Source organism: Prionailurus bengalensis, chromosome B1, assembly GCF_016509475.1.
Source record: "Prionailurus bengalensis isolate Pbe53 chromosome B1, Fcat_Pben_1.1_paternal_pri, whole genome shotgun sequence".
NCBI lineage: Eukaryota > Metazoa > Chordata > Mammalia > Carnivora > Felidae > Prionailurus > Prionailurus bengalensis.
In genome coordinates, this window is record NC_057344.1 from 70,914,917 (window position 1) to 70,933,898 (window position 18,982).

The window sequence follows — 18,982 nt, forward strand, 5'->3', positions numbered from 1 at the left end:
AAGAGGCTCGGTTAACAATCAGTTTTACTATGCTAGGTTAAACATTCATTTCTTCCTTCATTTGTTCACTCACTAAACAGTAATTCATTAAGGACTTTCTATGTTCGAAGTTCTGAGCTACCAGTCTGAGAAGGATAAAAACATGAGGGCCACACTCTCAGGAGGTGATGAGGATACAAGTAAGGAAATAATTGGTAAGGATTCTAAGGGTGACAGTACTTGTTAACAGAATAAATGATCACTTCAGACTAAGGGTGACAGTACTTGTTAACAGAATAAATGATCACTTCAGACACCAGTCAGGAAAGGCTGTAGAATGTGAATCTGAGGAGGGTCCCTGAGAGTGGGCAGAATTCTGCCAGGTGCTGCGATCAGAGAAGGTCAGGTAAGTGTTTTATCAGTAACACAAAAGAATCATTAAGGGGTGCCTGGTGGCCAGTTGGTTAAGCATCCGACTTTGACTCAGGTCATGATCTCACAGTTCGTGGGTTCAAGCCCCGCATCAGGCTCTGTGTTGACAGCTCAGAGACTGGAGGTTGCTTCAGATTCTGTGTGTCTCTCTCTCCTGTGTCTGCTCCTCCCATGCTCCTGATCTCTCAAAAATAAATGAAAACTTCAAAAAAATTAATTAAAAGAATCACTAAATATCAAGATACATAAATTGACAAACATAATCAATATCATCACTAAAAAGAGGCCAGAACAAGAGACAGAGGTTTTGTAAGTAATCAGTGGAAAGACATTAGTTAAAAATCAAGAGCAAGAAATATACGAAGGACTCTTTTTAATTTTTTTAATGTTTATTTATTTTTGACAGAGAAACAGAACATGAGTGGAGGAGGGGCAGAGAGAGAGTGAGACACACAGAGCTGTCAGCACAGAGCCGGATGCGGGGCTCGAACCCACAAACCATGAGATCATGACTTGAGCCAAAGTTGGATGCTCAAATGACTGAGCCACCCAGGTGCCCCTACAAAGAACTTTTGAAATGCAACAATAGGAAAGCAAACAACCCCATTAAAAATGGGCCAAATATCTTAATAGACACCTCACCAAAGAAGATATACTGATGGCAAATAAGCATATGAGGAGATGTTCCACTTTACATGTCATTAGGGAAATGTAAATTAAAACAATGAGATACCACTACACCACCTATTAGAAAGGGCCAAAATCCAGCACACTGACAACACCAAATGCAAATGAGGATGTGGAACAACAGGATCGCTCATTCATTGATGGTGGGAATGAAAACGGTGCATCCACTTTGGAAGACAGTTGGAAGTTTCTTACAAAATGACACATACTCTTACCACACTGCACTGCTTGGTATTTTTACCCAAAGGAGCTGAGAACTTACACTCACACAAAAACCTGCACATCCATGTTTACTGTAGTTTTATTCATGATTGTCAAAACTTGTCCCTCAGTAAATGAATGGACAAACTGTGGTACATCCACACAACAGATATTACTCACCAGGATAAAGAAATGCACTGTCAAGCCACGAAAAGACATACAGGAATGTTAAATATATACTATTAAGTGAAAGACCCAAGTCTGGAAAGGCTATATGCTGCATGATTCCAACTATGTGACATTCTGGAAAAGGCAATACTATGGATACAGTAAAAAAAAAAAAAAATCAGTGGTTGCCAGGGGGAGATGAATAGGTAGAGCACAAAGGATTTTTAGCTTAGCGAGATTCTTTTGTATCAAATTATAATAGTAGATCATGTGTTCACACCTTTGTCAAAACCCATGAAATGAACAACACCAAGAGCAAACCCTAATGTAATCTAACAGACTTTAGGTGATGATGTGTCATTGTAGGTTCACTGATTGCAACAAATGTATCTCTTTGGTGCAGATGTCCACAGTGGGGGAGGCTGTAGGCAGGGAGAGGCAGGGGGTGTATGAGAGTTCCCTACACATTCTGCTCAATTTTGCTGTGAAGCTAAAACTTCTCTGAAAGAATCTACTTTTGGAGTGCCTGGGTGGTGCACTAGGTTAGGCATCTGACTCTTGATCTTAGCTCAGGTAATGACCTTGCGGTTCGTGAGCTCAAGCCCTACATCAGGCTCTGTGCTGATGGTGCAGAGCCTGCTTGGGATTCTTTCTCTCCCTCTCTGCCCTCCCCCACTTGTGCTCTCTCTCTCTCTCTCTCTCTCTCTCTCTCTCTCTCTCTCTCAAAATAAATTAAAAAAAATAAAAAATAAACTCTACTTTTAAAAGTGAATGCACTTGGGGCACCTAGGTGGTTCAGTCGTTTAGAGTCCGACTTCAGCTCAAGTCATGGATTCTGTGTCTCCCTCTCTCTCTGCCCCTCCTCCGTTCACACTCTCTCTCCCTCTTGATCTGTCTCAAAAAGAAACATTAAAAAATACATACATACATACATACATACATACATAAAAGTGAATGCACTTGGCACATAAATATATTTCAAGGATGTTTATTGCACACATCTATGTAATAGCCAAACAAACCAACAAAAACCCCCAGAAACAATATAAAATCTATCATGGAGGAACAGATTAGTAAAATATGTTATTTTCATATGATATAATGAATTTACCATTAAAAATATGAACATAATTTATATAAAACAATCTGATCATTCTCTCAAAACACTGATACTACGAGTTTCTTTCAAGAAAGTAACATTTCTCATGGAAAACCCAATAGCGAAGTCTGCTAAGAAGAGCCAATGAACATGAAGATATGTTCCGCCTCACTAGAAACGGAACACAATCAAAAACAAGATTCAATTTTTTTCCCTTTGTTCATGAAATTGGAAATGAGGATGATGAGTAATCATATTTATTATTCACAAGGCATGGAGACCTGGCACATTCCTACACTACGGATAGCAAAATAAACTTAAAAACTTTCTTGGAGGGTTATTTGGCAACATATATCAAAATTTAAAGGAAAGTAAACAAATTCCAACAAAGTAATTCATCCTAAGAAAGGTATGTACGAAGATGAAGCTACAAAAAAAATTGAATGCAAAACATAGTATAAACAAAATAAAAGGGAAAAGGAGGTAAAGTAAAATAAAATCTGGAAATAGAGAAAAAATGCTGTTGTTTGCCTTTTTAATATCATGCTGAAAACATTGTCTAACAAGCCCACTTAAAGGGTCATAGGATTCTTCGGGAAAATGTAACTTTGTCTGACTTGCCATTTTCTACTGGTTAGGGGCCCAGATGCCATAAAATCATATAACCTATAGCAGGTTTGTAAATTGCAAATGATTTTTGCCTGATGTAGATGCAAATGTTTTATGTCAGGTAGAAAAGATATCCACCAAGAATATGTTTTTATTGCCCTGTGAGACATTAACAAGTCTGTATCTAATTTAGCAGTCTAATTTCAGCATTCATTCCTTCACTTCCAGCTCCTGAAGTCTCCACTGAAGCAGCTTTACTATCCCACTGGATCCCTCACTAATGAGTTTCAATAAATCACTAACATGTCCTCACTCTACGTACATATTTAACTTTTCAACAATTATAGTCTGTCCTCACAAAGTTAAACATAGGAATACCATATGCCCCAGCAATTCCACTCCTAGGTATAAGCCCAAAAGAACCAAAAGGAGAGATTCCAACAGATACTTGCATGCTCAGATTCACCGTGGCATTATTCACAATAGTCAAAAGGTGGAAACAACCCAAGTGTCCACCAAGAGATGAATGGATAACCAAAGTGTGGTATGCAGGCATACCTTGAAGATATTGCGGGTTCAGTTCCAGACCACAGCAATGAAGTAAATACTGCAGTAAAGCAGGTCAAATGAATTGTTTGGTTTTCTAGTGCATATAAAAAGTATATTTACACTATACCGTAGTGTATTCAGTGTGTGACAGCAGTATGTCTGAAAAAAAACAAAGTACACGCCTTAATTAAAAAATATGTTATTGCTAAAAAATACTAACCATCATCTGAGCTTTCAGTGAGTCATAATCTTTTTTTTTTTTGCCGGTGGAGGGTGTCTTGCCTCGGTGTTGATGGCTGCCGACTGACCAGGGTGGTGGCTGGCGAAGGCTGGGGTGGCTGTGGCAATTTCTTAAACTGAGACGACAATGAAGTTGGCCACATCCAGTGACTCTTCCTTTTGTGAATGACTTCTCTGTAGCCTGAGATGCTGTCTATAGCATTTGACCCACAGAAGAACTTCTTTCAAAACTGGAGTCAATCCTCTCAAATCATGCTGCTGCTTTACAACTAAGTTTATGTACTATTCTGAAACCTTTGTTGTCATTTCAACAATCTGCACAGCATCTTCACGGAGGAGACTCCATCTCAAGAAATCACTTTATTTGCTCATCCAAAAGGAAACAACTCCTCATCCATTAAAGTTTCATCATGGGATCGCAGCAATTCAGTCACATCCTCAGGCTCCACCTCTAATTCTAGTTCTCTCCCTGTTTCCATCACATCTACAGTTATTTCCTCCACTGCAGTCTTAAGCTCCTCAAAGTCATTAATGAGGGTTGGAATCTCTCTCTCCAAAGTCCTATTAACGTTGACATTTTGACCTTTTCCCATGAATCACCAATGATCTTAATAGCATCTAAAACACTATCTTTTCCAGAAGGGTTTCAATTTACTTTGCCCAGATCCAATGGAGGAATCACTATCTATGACAACTATAGCCTTGAGGAAAGTTTTTCTTAAATAATAAGACTTGAAGTTCAAAATTACTTCTTTTTTTAAATTGTTTATTTACTTTTGAGAGAGAGAGAGAGAGACAGAGCACAAGTGGGGGAAGAGCAGAGAGAGGGGGAGACAAAGAATCCGAAGCAGGCTCTAGGCTCTGAGCTGTCAGCACAGAGCCTGACACAGGGCTCGAACTCACAAACCATGAGACCATGACCCGAGTCGAAGTTGGACACTAAACGACTGAGCCAGGCACCCCAAAGTTCAAAATTACTTCTTAATCTATGGCTGCAGAATGAATGTTATGTTAACAGGTATGAAGACAACATTAATCTCTTTGTCCATCTCTGTCGGAACTGTTGGATGACCAGGTGCATTGCGAATGAGCAGTCGTATTCTGAAAGGAACCTTTTTTTTAGAGCAGTTGGTCTCAACAGTGGGCTTAAAATACTCAGTAAACCAGGTTGTAAACAGAGGTGCTGTCATACAGGCTTTCTTGTGCTACTGATAAGAGCACAGGCAGAGTGGAGTTAGTATAAAGCTTAAGGGCCTTGGGGTTTTCAGAATGGTAATTAACATTGGTTTCAACTTAAAATCACCAGCTGCCTTGGGCCCTAACAAGTGAGTCAGCCTGTTCTTTGAAGTTTTGAAGCCAGACATTGACTTCTCTTCTCTAGCTGCTAAAGTCCTAGATAGTATCTTTTTCCAATAGAAGGCTGTTTTGTGTACATTGAAAATCTGCTGTTTAGTGTAGCCACCTTCATGAATTATCTCAGCTGGATCTTCCGGAGAACTTGCTGCAGCTTCTCCATCAGCACTTGCTGCTTCATCTTGCACTTTGATGTCATAGAGATGGCCTCTTTCCTTAAACCTCATGAACCAACCTCGACTAGCTTCACACTTTTCTTCCGCAGCCTCCTCACCTCTCTCAGCTTTCACAGAGTTAAAGAGAGTTAGAGCCTTGCTCTGGATTAGGCTTTGGCTTAAAGCAATGTTGTGCCTGGTGTGATCTATCTGGACCACAAAAACCTTCTTCATATCAGCAATAAGGCTGTTTTGCTCTCTTATCATTCATGTGTTCACTGGAGCAGCAGTTTTAATTTCCTTCAAGAACTTTTCCTCTGCAACCACAATGTGGCTGTTTGGTGCAAGAGGCCCAGCATTTGGCCTATCTCAGCTTTTGATATGCCTTCCTCACTAAGCTTAATCATTTCTAGCTTTTGATTTAAAGTGAAAGACATGCGACTCTTCCTTCACTTGAACACTTAGAAGCCATCGTAGGGTTATTAATTGGCCTACTTTCAACATTGTGTATCTTAGGGAATAGGAGGCCCAAGGACAGACAAGGAGAGAAACAGAAAATGGCTGGTTTGTGGACCAGCCAGAACACACACATTTATCAATTAAGTTTGTCATCTTTTATGAGCATGGTTTCTGATGCCCCAAAACAATTATAAGACTAACATCAAAGATCACAGACCATCATAACAAATAATAGTAACAAAGTCTGAAATACTGTGAGAATTACCAAATGTGACAAAGAGGCAGAAAGTAAGCAAATGCTGTTGGAAAAACGGCACCGATAGACTTGCTCACTGCAGGTTGCCACAAATCTTCCATTTGTAAAAAAGACAAAATCTGCAAAGGACAATAAAACAAGGTATGCCTGCATACACATACACACCGAGGAATATTATTCAGCCATAAAAAGGAATGAAATTCTGTTATACATTATGGCAGAAATAAATCTTGAAAACAGAACAACAACAAAAAGAAGACTAATGAAGAGTTTGTCTAAAAGTATTAATCATAGTAGGAATGCAAGGCAAAAAACAAACAAACAAACTAACTAACAAAGCTCTGGGAAAGGCAAGCATTTAAGGGACAGGCTAGAAGACTGAGGAGAAAAGGAAACCCTGAGAATGTGATTTCATCACCAACCCAAACAGGCACAAACTTTGAGAAGGTCAACATCAGCAGACGTCACAGAAGTTCAAGTATAATCACACTTTCAGCAAATGAGGAAGCCCCTGAAAATTTTAGCAGAAGCATTTTAATAGAGTGACATAGTAAAAGCAAGATTATGGAGGATTAAGAACTGAACAGAAGACAAAGTTTCCTATCTATAAGATGTGGATAACAAAAATATACCCACAAAGATAGCATTTTTATAAGGATTAAGTGAGGTAATATATTCTGCACTTGGCTATACTAAGGGCTAAACAAGCACATTGCCTTATTAGGATATATCTTTTATGCTGCTGTTATCCTTTTATAATATCGGTAATACCTATTAATAAAATTTTTGCCTCAAAAAAATTCTGCATATAGTGTCACTCATTCAATTTGTTCTGTACTGTGCTGATCAACCAACAGTTATTCTTTTTTTTTTAATTTTTTTTTAAATTTTTTTTTCAACGTTTATTCATTTTTGGGACAGAGAGAGACAGAGCATGAACGGGGGAGGGGCAGAGAGAGAGGGAGACACAGAATCGGAAACAGGCTCCAGCCTCTGAGCCATCAGCCCAGAGCCTGACGCGGGGCTCGAACTCACGGACCGCGAGATCGTGACCTGGCTGAAGTCGGACGCTTAACCGACTGCGCCACCCAGGCACCCCATCCAACAGTTATTCTTAACAATAATTTACTTCAAGGTCACAAATCCTGACACAGTACTAAAATATACTTCTGAGCATCTCCTGTATTATTCTTCTTGCTTTCAACTGTTCTGTTGTAAGCTCAACATACCACATAATCCTCAAGCCTCTACAGTTATCCTTTTCTTAATTTTATTTTTTAGAGTACTCTAGAGTTGTATTACAGTAAGCATCACTGAAAAACTGGAAATTGCTTTTCTTGTTCTATCAGTCTTGGTCATTGTATCTTATTATCTCATTGTGAAAGTACTTCAACAATGTTTTTCTGTTAGCTATGTAGCCACATAGTATTATGATTCAATCCAAGTTGCAGCAAATTTATATATCTTTTAAGAATGTTTTAAAATTTTACAGTTTAAATTAATAATTGGAGTTTAACATTCATTAAAAGATAAAAGCTCATTAGTTGCTTTGGTGAATGTTTTATGGGCATTTCTAAATAATTGCTAGTTATTGGCATTTCCAATGCTCTATATTAAGATAACTATCTTTGAAACCTACTTATTTTCATTTTCAATTATTCAATCACAATAATTATAGCTTTATCGTTTGTTTTGCAATGAAAAATTCCCATCAGAAACAGACTTCTTTTATCAGTGGAAAATTACTTAATTGTTTTTAAAGAACTTGGTGACAAATACCACTCATTGTTCATTCCAAAGAGCATACGGTTATTCATTATCTAGAAAATGGATGTTCTCCAAAATTTTCAGTCCCAATTAACACCCAAATTCAACTATTTCTTCAAGGCAATAAAACACTTCACAACAAGACATTAAAACTGGTTGAATTGCATTATTGATATTTTAACACTTAAAAAGTTTTTATACTTTGTATTATTGTTAGGATAGCTATTCTGGTTAGTCCTGATTTTTACCTAGCCTTCACATATGCAATCTTTAATTTAACTCTTGGGTAGTCTTTACATTACAATACAAATTGAGCATTCAAAGAAATAAAGGAGATCAATTCTCATAGCATCTGGCAGCATAATAACTAAAGTTCTGTCAACAAAGCTGTTATAAGGCTGTTTGAAAAGGGTTAAATTTAGTCATTGGTGAGGTTAGATGTTTCGTGTAGGAATTACAAGTTAACAAAATGCCACTAAAATTTTTTAGGTCATATTTTAGCAATATTTCTCAATGTGTAATTTTATTAAAAAGTTTTAGTTAAATGGCGTTCAATAACACCTTATGAATATTTAAAATTTTCTAGTCCTATTCCAATATTCCATGGATATTAGGAGTGCCTGGTAGGTGGTACTGTGGTGCCTCTCTGAACTCAAAACTCCATGAGAGTAGCAGTCTGCTGGGCTGCATATTCCAAAAGAACCTAGCATAATTGGGATGATCCTCCAACAGAATTTGGGAGGAAAAACTGTATTAAAGTATTCATCAGCATGTGTCTTAGTTTCCCATTGCTGCTGTAACAAAACTACCAAATCTTTAGTGGCCTAACAGATAACAATTATCATCTCACACTTCTGGAGTTCAGAACATCAAAATTAGTTTCACACGACCCAAGTTACAGTGTCTGCAGGGCTGACTCCTTCTGGAGGTTCTGAGGACAGATTCCATTTCCTTGCTTTTTTCAAGTTCTAGAGGGCACCTATGTTCCTTGACTGATGATACATCACTTCCTTGTATTACTCCAAGTTCATATAGGTTTCATTGCATCTACTACTGACTCTGATCCTCCTGCCTCCTGTTTTTAAGGACCCTGGTGATTATAGAGGCCTTGCTTGGACAACAGAATAATCTCCCCAGCTCAAGATCCTTACTTTAATCACACACACAAAGTCTCTTTTGCCATGTGAAACAGCATATCCACAGACTCTGAGATTAGGACATGGACATCTTGCAGGAACATTATTCCTACCATAGGGTACAAACCTAAAGGTAGATCATATGAGAAAAAATATATATATAAAACCTTTTGAAGGTTTGTGTATCTAAGATGTAAAATAGAAAAAAAAATGGGAACACATATGTCTAATTTTATTCTATAATGAATTAATGTTGGAAAGTTAATAATCAAAGCAACAAAATAAAAGGAATAGTAAACTAAGACTAGTTTCAAGGAAAAAATGTAAATCTCTATATAGAAGGGAAATATACAAAATTGTTTTTAAAACAACAAAGATAAATCATTGCCATAAACCAGAATTAAGCTCTTTTAGCAGATCCCAAATGTGACTTTTTTTTTTCCTGATAGGCTCAAAAAGAGCTGAAGTCTATTATTAAGACAAATAAAAAGTCATACAGCAGAAAGGCACAGAAAGTCTGACAGGATCATGAGTTATAGTGCAATAATAATTCAATATAATTATGAAGCATGACTAAACCAAAGAAAGAATATGGATTGTATAAACAGGCTTTGATTTCCATGAAAGAGCGCTTACGTATCTCAGATGAGGTGAAGTGTCTGTGTATAGATTATTATAATAAACCATAATACCCAACTTTTCCCCCACAAGTGTAATAGTTCACATTTTCAATTATGAAAATCCAGTGATTTAAGCCAAAGTAAGAACTGAATAAAAAAAAATCAATAAATATTATAAACATAACCATAGAACAGATGCCACCTGGCTTCTAAAAAACCATTCTTCTCACTGTTCTGAATGTTCCTTTTCCAGTTGTCCCAAGCAGTGGCATCTACACTGATAAAATTAGAACTTCAAATTAGGATGATTACATTTATTTGACAATTTTGGTGATGCTACCATTAATGTCAGGAAATACCACTTGTAGTATTAATTATGATATTTTACCAAAAAAAGTAAGGGAGTAGGATGCAAATAAACACATCGAAATGAGAAATAAGAATTTTGAACTATAATATGGGATCGTAAATCAAGCTGTAGGGGCATATAACATGGAAAGATCTTAAGGAATATTAATATGACTGTAATTTCTCCTTCACTACACAATTATGGCTTGTGAATCAATGTGAGATTACTTTTAGTTTAGCCAGCAATAGTTAGCATCTGAGTTAAACAAACAAGCACAAAGAAATGGTTGCCAAATTGAATTGGTTAAAATTTCCCAACAACAATGTGAATGCCTGGAACCCTGATTGCTTCTTCGATAATCAACTTTATCTGTTGGAAGAAAGGACTGGGTTGCCTTCTTTCAGAAGCTGCCCTACATCTGTCTGCCACCTGACTTGAAGCTACTGATGTTACACACACCCCTGAGCTTTGTGTTCTGCATTATGCCTTCTGGAACAAGAAACTGCCAGTTGAGGTAGAAAGGTTTGAACTATAGAGAAAAGCTTTGGGCAATATTGAAGCTTCCTAAATTTTAGGAGTTCCTTTATTTCAGCATATCTTTGTAGGGGAAATTTCTAGGCAGCTATTAATAAACAAAACCACAACTTTACAATGGGGCTACTAACAAACTTATAAAGAGTTCATTCTCTTTAGCATTTCCTTTAAGATGCGATTCTATTGTGAAACAGTACATAATTTGAAAATGCTTGACAACCAGAGTCACCGTCACTGAGAGCTAATATGCCAGGCAAAATACTGTTGCTTTATTTTTGTAACTTATTCCCTCTTTTTAGGGTATAGCACATCAGGTACACAACACAAGTGTATTCAACACAAGTACATTCAGGTGTTCAAGCACAAGCCTGTCTGCTATCACGGCTTGCACACTGTGCACCATACTGTTTCCATAAACATACATCCTGTATTTAGACAAATCTAATACTCTTTTTTCCCAACCTCTTGTTTTAGGGCACTTTTTTGTTTGTTTTGTTGCTAAGAAATATGTTCTCTAGTTATTATTTTAAACAAAAAGGTGGGGAGAGAGGTAACAAATACCAACAAGGATGTGGAATAAAGGGGACCATTGTACACTGCTGATGGGAACATAAACTGGTATATACGCCACTATAGAAAACAGTATGGAGGTTCCTCAAGAAATTAAAAATAGAACAACCATAAAATCCAGTAATCCCACTTCTGGGTATATCTAAAGGAAATAAAATTATATTCTTGCAGACATATCTGTATTCCCATGTTCACTGCAACATTATTCACAACACCCAAAGTATGGAAACAACCTAAGTGTCCATCAGTGGATGAATGGATCAAGAAAATGTGGGGTGTGTGTGTGTAATGGAATACAATTCATCCTTCAAAGAAGGAAATTATGTTATTTGTAACAACATGGATGAGCCTGGAGGGCATACAAACAGAGTAGAAAAGTGGTTGTCAGGGGCTTGGGGTGTGGTTGGTAGAAGAGTACAAACTTTTAGTTATAAAGTGAATAAGGTAAATAAGGTCAGGATCTAATGTATAAGATGGTGACTATAGTTGAAAACACTGTTTGTGTAACTGAAATTTGCTAAGAAAGTAGAACTTGAATGTTCTCACCAAAACTTTAAAAAATAAGATAAGTATATGAGGTGATGGATGTATTGATTAATTTGATGAGGGGACTCCTTTCACAATGGAGACATATATCAAATCATCACAATTTCAAATCTCTTACAATTTTTGTCAATTATACATCAATAGCTAAAACAATAATAATAATAAAGTAAGCCCACCCTGGCAGATTGGAAGGGAAAAAAAAAGAAATATCCTCTCATCCAATATACCCTTTAAGTTATTCTCCTGAGTCCATCACTATTATTCCTGACCAGTGTTTGTATCTAGTAACAAGGAACAAATTTTGTTTTAGACCTTGTTTTTCCTTAGATGATACCTTAAAGTTATCTATGTACCTATAATACCTTGTGACTTTCCCTACTTGGAAGGAACAAAGTCTGAGGGCACTATTCTTGAAAAGACTGAGCAAATCTATAAAATATGACAGTCTCAAAAGACATGTTTAGGAAACTGTTTTATGGGGATGTATAAAATAAACATTGCTGAAAGCAAAACATAATAATAATAATTATTATTATTAATAATTAATATAATATAATATAATATAATATAATATAATATAATAATATAATATATAAATATAATAATAAAAATAAAGCAGAATATTTAAGTCTATTCCACGAGCAAAACTTTAGGCTGTGTTTACACAACACAAAGTGAAAGGCAGATTGATTTTCATCCAGCAAATATATATAATTTGGCTCCTCTGGATAAAGGTCTCTAAAATTTCCAAAATCAATGCTCTACAATAAAAACCTATTTCAGTCTGTTACTTAATCAAATAAGTGCTTGACATAAGTCTATTAATTACATTTGCCCTGCCAATTGTTTTAACACTACTTTGACTCTGTGCTAGGCAAAGAGCAGAATATTTGTTCATTTATTCAATCAATATTAGCTAATATAAGAAATTATTTATAGGTTTACTATTTATGGAGCACCTTTTGTCTCCTGTATCTTGGAGAAAATGAAGTGGGATACATTATTCCTGCCTTTAAGAAGTTTACAGTCCATTAGAGAATAAAAGAACACACAAAAATAATTTAGTTACAGTAAAGAAGCTATCAGATGATAGAGATGAAAGATGTGGTTTGAAAAGAAAGCACTAAGTGAGTCAGAATAGCCATAAAGGGCTCTGATTAGAAGATAAGAGACGGAAATCAGGGATAAATAGGAGGGACAAAGACTCCCTGATGAAAATTGGATGAATCCGGTTCCAGCAGGAAGTACTCTGGGCTAGCTACCATGATGAATCCCAGCAGGAGGACAACAAGAGGATACATTATAAATATGCAATATTTTATTATAATCCTCAAATATTCTGTAAGAAAGTTCCTCTCCCTTTTCTAGCATCCCTTTTCCCCAGGTGTTTTCAACCCAATACAATCAAGTAACTACTGATGGGACCTGGAGAAGTTTAGGTGTCTGACATTTGGAGGGCATTCAATAATTACTAAAGCATAGATATATTAATGATACCTCCTGGGTTGGGACACATGGTAGCCTTTATACAAATGAGAACAAATATCCTTGCATTAGCTGTCCCAGAATGCAAGATACAGTAGGAATGTCTCCAACAGCCCAGAATATCTTTCAGGGATGATTTAGGATTAGGGCAACGATGCCACAAAAGACAAAAGAGGGTACAGAGGAGAGCACAGACACTACGTAGATCCTCTTAAAGTTTCACCTTGGGAAAATAACATCTCCTACTCTTGCAAAGTGAAGTGCTTAGACAGACTAACCACATTTTCAGTTAAAGCTAACTACACTTGTCTCCTGAGTGCTGAACAGTAGTCTGTATCTTATTCCACAGCTATCTTCTAGTGATCTATACTGTATGTTTCTGTCATTTAGGTGAACTAAAAGGTCACTGGAAGTAAATGAATTTGATTCCAAAATATCCTTTTGAATAATTCTCCAAAAACATCTATCAGCTAATAAAATAATCAAGTTATTCAGGGGCTAAATACATGCTTCTAAAAAAAATAAATAACATTCTCATTGCAATTAGATATAAAAACAGTTGTCATAAATTAAATGCAATACACAGTTGCTTTTATAACACACTGTGCTACCCTGAGGAATAATGGAATACATATTTTAAATCACTCTTACTCTAGTGTGAGATATTCCCTGAAAAATTATACTGTGCCTTATCTATTACTAGGCTTTCAATCTGGAACATATACTATATTGACAAAAATGTAAGTATTAATAAAAATATAAGTATCTCCAAAAAATACAAAAAACTTGAGCCTTCTCTCTCCCACTTGAAGCAGCATTTCGGCATGTGTTTTTTCAAAAAGGGCAAAATCCAATATTCTAAAACATCAAAAAGCAAGTAGACTTTATTGAATGTCTTTTAAGAGGCTGAAGAGGAATTACATCACACATGATTCAGGTAATCTGCTAATTAGTAACCTACTAATAAAAAAGTACTTCATGGAAGCTGCAATACAACTCATCACGGATAACAGCCACTCCTCCAAACTCTTTTCCGTGCCTTTCAAGACAGGAGCCTGCCTGTCACTACTTTCTGCTCTTCCTTTGCTTTTCCTTGACCTTTCCCCTCACTACGTCAGTTTTTTAGGGAGCTCTGCTGCCATATCTTAGAAAGATTGATTTTCTTCTTTGCTTTCTACAATTCTCTGATCCCAACATCACAATATTAGCACAACAGAGGAAATGAAGATTCTCCTCAAGAAACCAGAAGATAAATAAACCGTGAACACTTATTTTTAATGCTCACACAGATAAGCATATTAGGAAATAAATGTTGCTCCAGAATACATTGCAGAAGTGCTTTTCCCAGGTGGTAACCAATTAGTTGCTCAGAGTGAGTATATTAATTCTTCCAAGTCCGTAAGTTTTAACTAACATTAAGGCTACATTTTAACTGCAAAATTATATAGGCACTGAAATCATTGATGTAACAAACCTTGGAACTTGGATATTTTATACTAGAAGGAAGCATGCATTTTGCCTTAGAGTTATTCTTTATTTTTCAGTTTTTTGTTTTTTTTTTAATTTTTTTAATGTTTACTTATTTTTTGAGAGAGAGAGAGAGAGAGCGCAAGATGGGGAGGAGCAGAGAGAGGAGACACAGAATCCAAAACAGGCTCCAGGCTCTGAGCTGTCAGCACAGAGCCCAACACCAGGCTCGGACTCACGAACCGTGAGATCATGACCTGAGCTGAATGAAGTCAGATGCTAAACCAACTGAGCCACCCAGGTGCCCCTTTATTTTTCAGTTTTTTTTCATGTTTTTATGTTATTTTTGAGAGAGACAGACAGAGTGCAAGCAGGGGAGGGGTAGAGAGAGAGGGGGAGACAAAGAATCCGAAACAGGCGCCAGGCTCTGTGCTAATGCCGCAGGGCTCAAACTTTCAGACGGTGAGATCATGACCTGAGCTGAAGTCGAATGCTTAATGGACTGAGCCACTCAGTTGCCCTCATTTTTCAGTTTTAATATTAGTTTCACTATTCTCTAGTTAAAATTTTGATAATTAAAAATATTAAATTAACTGCAGTCTTACCATTGTTGTCTCTTGAATGGATCCAAAACTGTTGATAAAAATGTTGACTACAACATCAACAGGAATGCCTGTGAATAAAAATTAAGAATACATTTAGTAACTATAAAAAACTTGGTCAGAATTTTCAAATTTTAATGGTTTATGCACTTGATTTTTATATTTTTTCCAATCCACATGGGATATAAAAAATTAAATCTATGGTCTCAATATTCCATGTTCACAATTGCTATTAACACATTTTTCTAAATAAGGGATCATAATAAAAATAAAAATGAGTTAAGTTGTATTTTCTCATGTTATTTATTCAGACATACTTATCTCTTAAATTGTAGAGACTCGGAGTAAGTTGTTCACCTTTAAAGAATTTTAAATTGAGCTAATGCATTTACCTTAACAAAATGTAAATTATTCTTTAAAAAGCACCATTTTCAAAATGTTTTAACTTTTTGCATTTTTATAATCACTTCAAATCTTACTTGAATTAGAAAGCGGTATTCAATACATTTTACTTACAATTATTATATTTTGATTTTTAATTCATAAATATGTGAAGTTAAGCAGACATATAACAGAATCATTATAAAGATTTTTGCCTGACCTGTTGGAAAATAATTTGAAAGTTCATGGAGTGAGAATTAAGGTATAATGTTGCAAATTTCTTTCTTGCTTGCTTTTTTTCTTTTTTCTTTTTATTCGTTGTGGGCTGCTGGTTGGGCTAACAAAGGGAAAATGTGAATTTAGCCTTTTAGCCACAGAACCACTGACTGATGAAAAACAGGTGGTGAACCAATATATGGTAGACATGAGACAACCCAGACCATGGCTGTTGTTGAAAGTAACTGAATAGGTTCTGGTAATGAACAAAAAACCCTGTTTTTACAACATAGTTGTATAACTTCAGTTGACTAGAAACAGCTGCAGACATTTTTTTTTTTCTGTAAAGGAAGAAGAAAAAAATATCAAGCCTTATAATGTTAATCTGATCTACATTAATACCTGTCTTTAGCCGGCAATAAGGATTACAGTTTTTCAGAGGAGAGCTTTTCATATAGCTTTTCCTAACTCATCAAAAGGACAAAAAAAAAAAAAAAAAGAAAGAAAGAAAGAAAAAAGAAAAGAAGGAAAGAAAGAAAATTTGCACAACTAAACAATATTTCCGTGACTTTTATTCAAAGTATAGTTTGGTTCTTGAAAGGTGTGATAAATAGTAACATTCTGTTGGAGTAGAAGCAATCTATGTGGTAGAAAGCATAGTCACTCTTATTCACAAAGTTAACATGTTTTTTAAAACCATATGGCCACCTTTTTCCAGCGAAAGAGTAGAGGGAATTTTTAATCAACGTTTAATGCTAACAAAAATTTTGAAATAATCTAAATACATATAGGAACTACTGTCCATCCCTAATGAGTATATAAGCTTTTCTACAAATTATAACATTGGTGTCTGTGAATGAAAGCCAGACTGCATCCAGAGCTTGAAGTTTAAATCACTAAGGTTAAGAATACGAAGTACTACTTAGAAAACCCATGACAGAGGTTGATTGTTAATTCACACTATACCTATTTTTGTTTTTTTAACTGGGAACCACATGAAACTATTAGAATTAATGTTCTGCTTATCTTTGAATACCTTTGTCATTAAGTTGCTCTAAGTCTAAGCACATCACAGGACAGTAACATGACAATTTGACATCTTATTGTTCTGAATATCACAACTAAATGATTTTATACAGGTAAAATAATTTTTAAACTGCAGAGGTTGAAGACTTTTGGTGGGGGGAGAAACAAACCTTTAAAATTTGGTCTTATCCTGGGATCATAACTGACCAATAGCCTATTCAAGATATTGCTAGTGGAGTTGGCGGGTACGCGGGCAAGGTCCTCTGCCGACTGCTGGCTATAAAAGAAAACGAAACAAAACTCTGGTAAGTATTTAGAAATGGCCAACAACAGAAATGGGTAATTGTCATTGGGGAAAAGACGCTTTTTGAGACAAATTCACAACGAAAGCATGGTGTTCCCAAATAGAAGTAACTAAAAATAGTAGACATTGTCAGATGCCCAACAAATATTGGTTATAAAAAATAAAAAATGAAAAAAGTATCTTACCACTTAATTTTACCACATTCATGAAAACACTGTTCTAAACACTCCATGTAACTCTCTTTCAAATAAAATTAAGCAGACATCTTACTTGCCCCAAAACAACCTGCAATCAAAATCTAGACAAGCGCAAAGGGAGTGCAGACAATGAGACAATAGGAAAAAATAAGAACAGCAAAAAATATTTTTAATGATGTATATTAACCTAAGCAAGGAGTATGTGAATACTATTAAGAGAATACAGCCAGAGAGATAGTCTAAGAATTCATAAAACTATCATGTTGACATTTATAAAATAGTATTACCCAAGAAATAACCAATGAATGTTCTCATTGAGTTAAATATGCTGGGGGGAGGGGGGTGGAGGGATGGTAAAAGAAGTTTCTCTATTACCAGATCAATTAAACAAGGAAAATACAGAGCTACAATTTACAACTATCTTTTCTACATATGTTTGCTGTCAACTATCAAAGAAAGGACAAATTGCCATATTTTTCCATTTTAATTAACTTTGAACAATGAAGCTTGACTAAATTGGTATCCTTTGAAAGCATTTAACAGAAACAAAAAACGCACTTCCTTAGATCTAATAAAAAATGTTTTTGTTGTTTACTGTTTGTTTGGGTTCCTTTTATGACCCATAAAATCTTATATAATTATTGCCCCAATACAAAAAAAAAATCCATTACAATTACAAAGAAGTTTTCATTATACTTGGAATACCTAGCAGTCTACTCTATTCTGTATTGATATGGTGAAACTATTAATTTCACAAATGATATTAATTTATGTGAAACAAACTTAGAAGTAATGGCTTTGTTTTGAAATCCCAGCTCTTACCTACCAGTCAATTCTGTTCTGAGTTAATTATCGTACAATCTGCTGATAAGAACCAGTAGAGGTGCGATGTGACTGATATTAAGAAGTTTATAAAAATCAGAAAATACTACAAATTGATACAGAAAACCTTTTCAAGTAGATATCAGAGTCCAAAATATTAAAGAAAAAATTGATAACCAATTAGTTAAAACAGCTAAAGGTGCAAAAGACTATATAGATTTTTAAAATTGCTTCTCATGGTCTTACCAGTTCTAATATCACAGCTGTTGGGACTTGGGGACTGGTAATGGGATTTTCCATTTCACTGCAGGTGAAACTGTAATCTCCCTAGAGCCAGTTGTCATCCCTTATCAAAAGATTGAAAATTCTAAAGAGAATGAGGGTATGTGGGAAAATTGGATATTAGGATGCAAATTAGTGTTCAAACCCATCTACAAGGTTTCTCATTCAGGGGAGGAAAACAGAACTGATTACAAAATACACTTCTATTGGATCAATTAAAGACTGCATTATTGTGTCTCTTGATGTAATATTCCTTTACAGGTACATTCATTCTAAGCAATGAAATGACCAGACACCATAAAAACAATGAATACTAATTTTAGTAGTAGAGAAATTTCCAGCCCGATTTTTCCTTCCAGCTGTGGAAGATGTCTCTTTGGCAGATGGATTATCTGGAGCTAAAGCCACTTGAAAAAGAGCAAATGCAGGGGAGGCTCTCTCTGAACTCCCATCTGCCTAAAGACAGATCCTCCAAACAGAATTTATTGTCC

At 35.7% G+C, this 18,982-nt stretch overlaps 1 protein-coding gene across 3 annotated transcripts in view; it reads right to left on the reverse strand.

The window, feature by feature from the left end:
* The window catches only part of GLRB (glycine receptor beta), a 102,022-nt gene that overhangs the window by 48,287 nt on the left and 34,753 nt on the right, over window positions 1-18,982 (reverse strand). The window contains exons 1-4 of one of the 3 annotated variants that reach the window (XM_043566771.1): window positions 18,456-18,560; window positions 17,057-17,163; window positions 15,865-15,981; window positions 15,267-15,334 (exon numbers count right to left, since the gene is read on the reverse strand). In XM_043566771.1, the coding sequence (XP_043422706.1) occupies window positions 15,267-15,269 (3 nt within the window). In that variant the 5' untranslated portion in view covers window positions 15,270-15,334; window positions 15,865-15,981; window positions 17,057-17,163; window positions 18,456-18,560. Of the gene's footprint in view, window positions 1-15,266; window positions 15,335-15,864; window positions 15,982-17,056; window positions 17,164-18,455; window positions 18,566-18,982 lie in introns of those variants that run through there. The other 2 variants (XM_043566762.1, XM_043566752.1) reach the window with 2 other exon arrangements.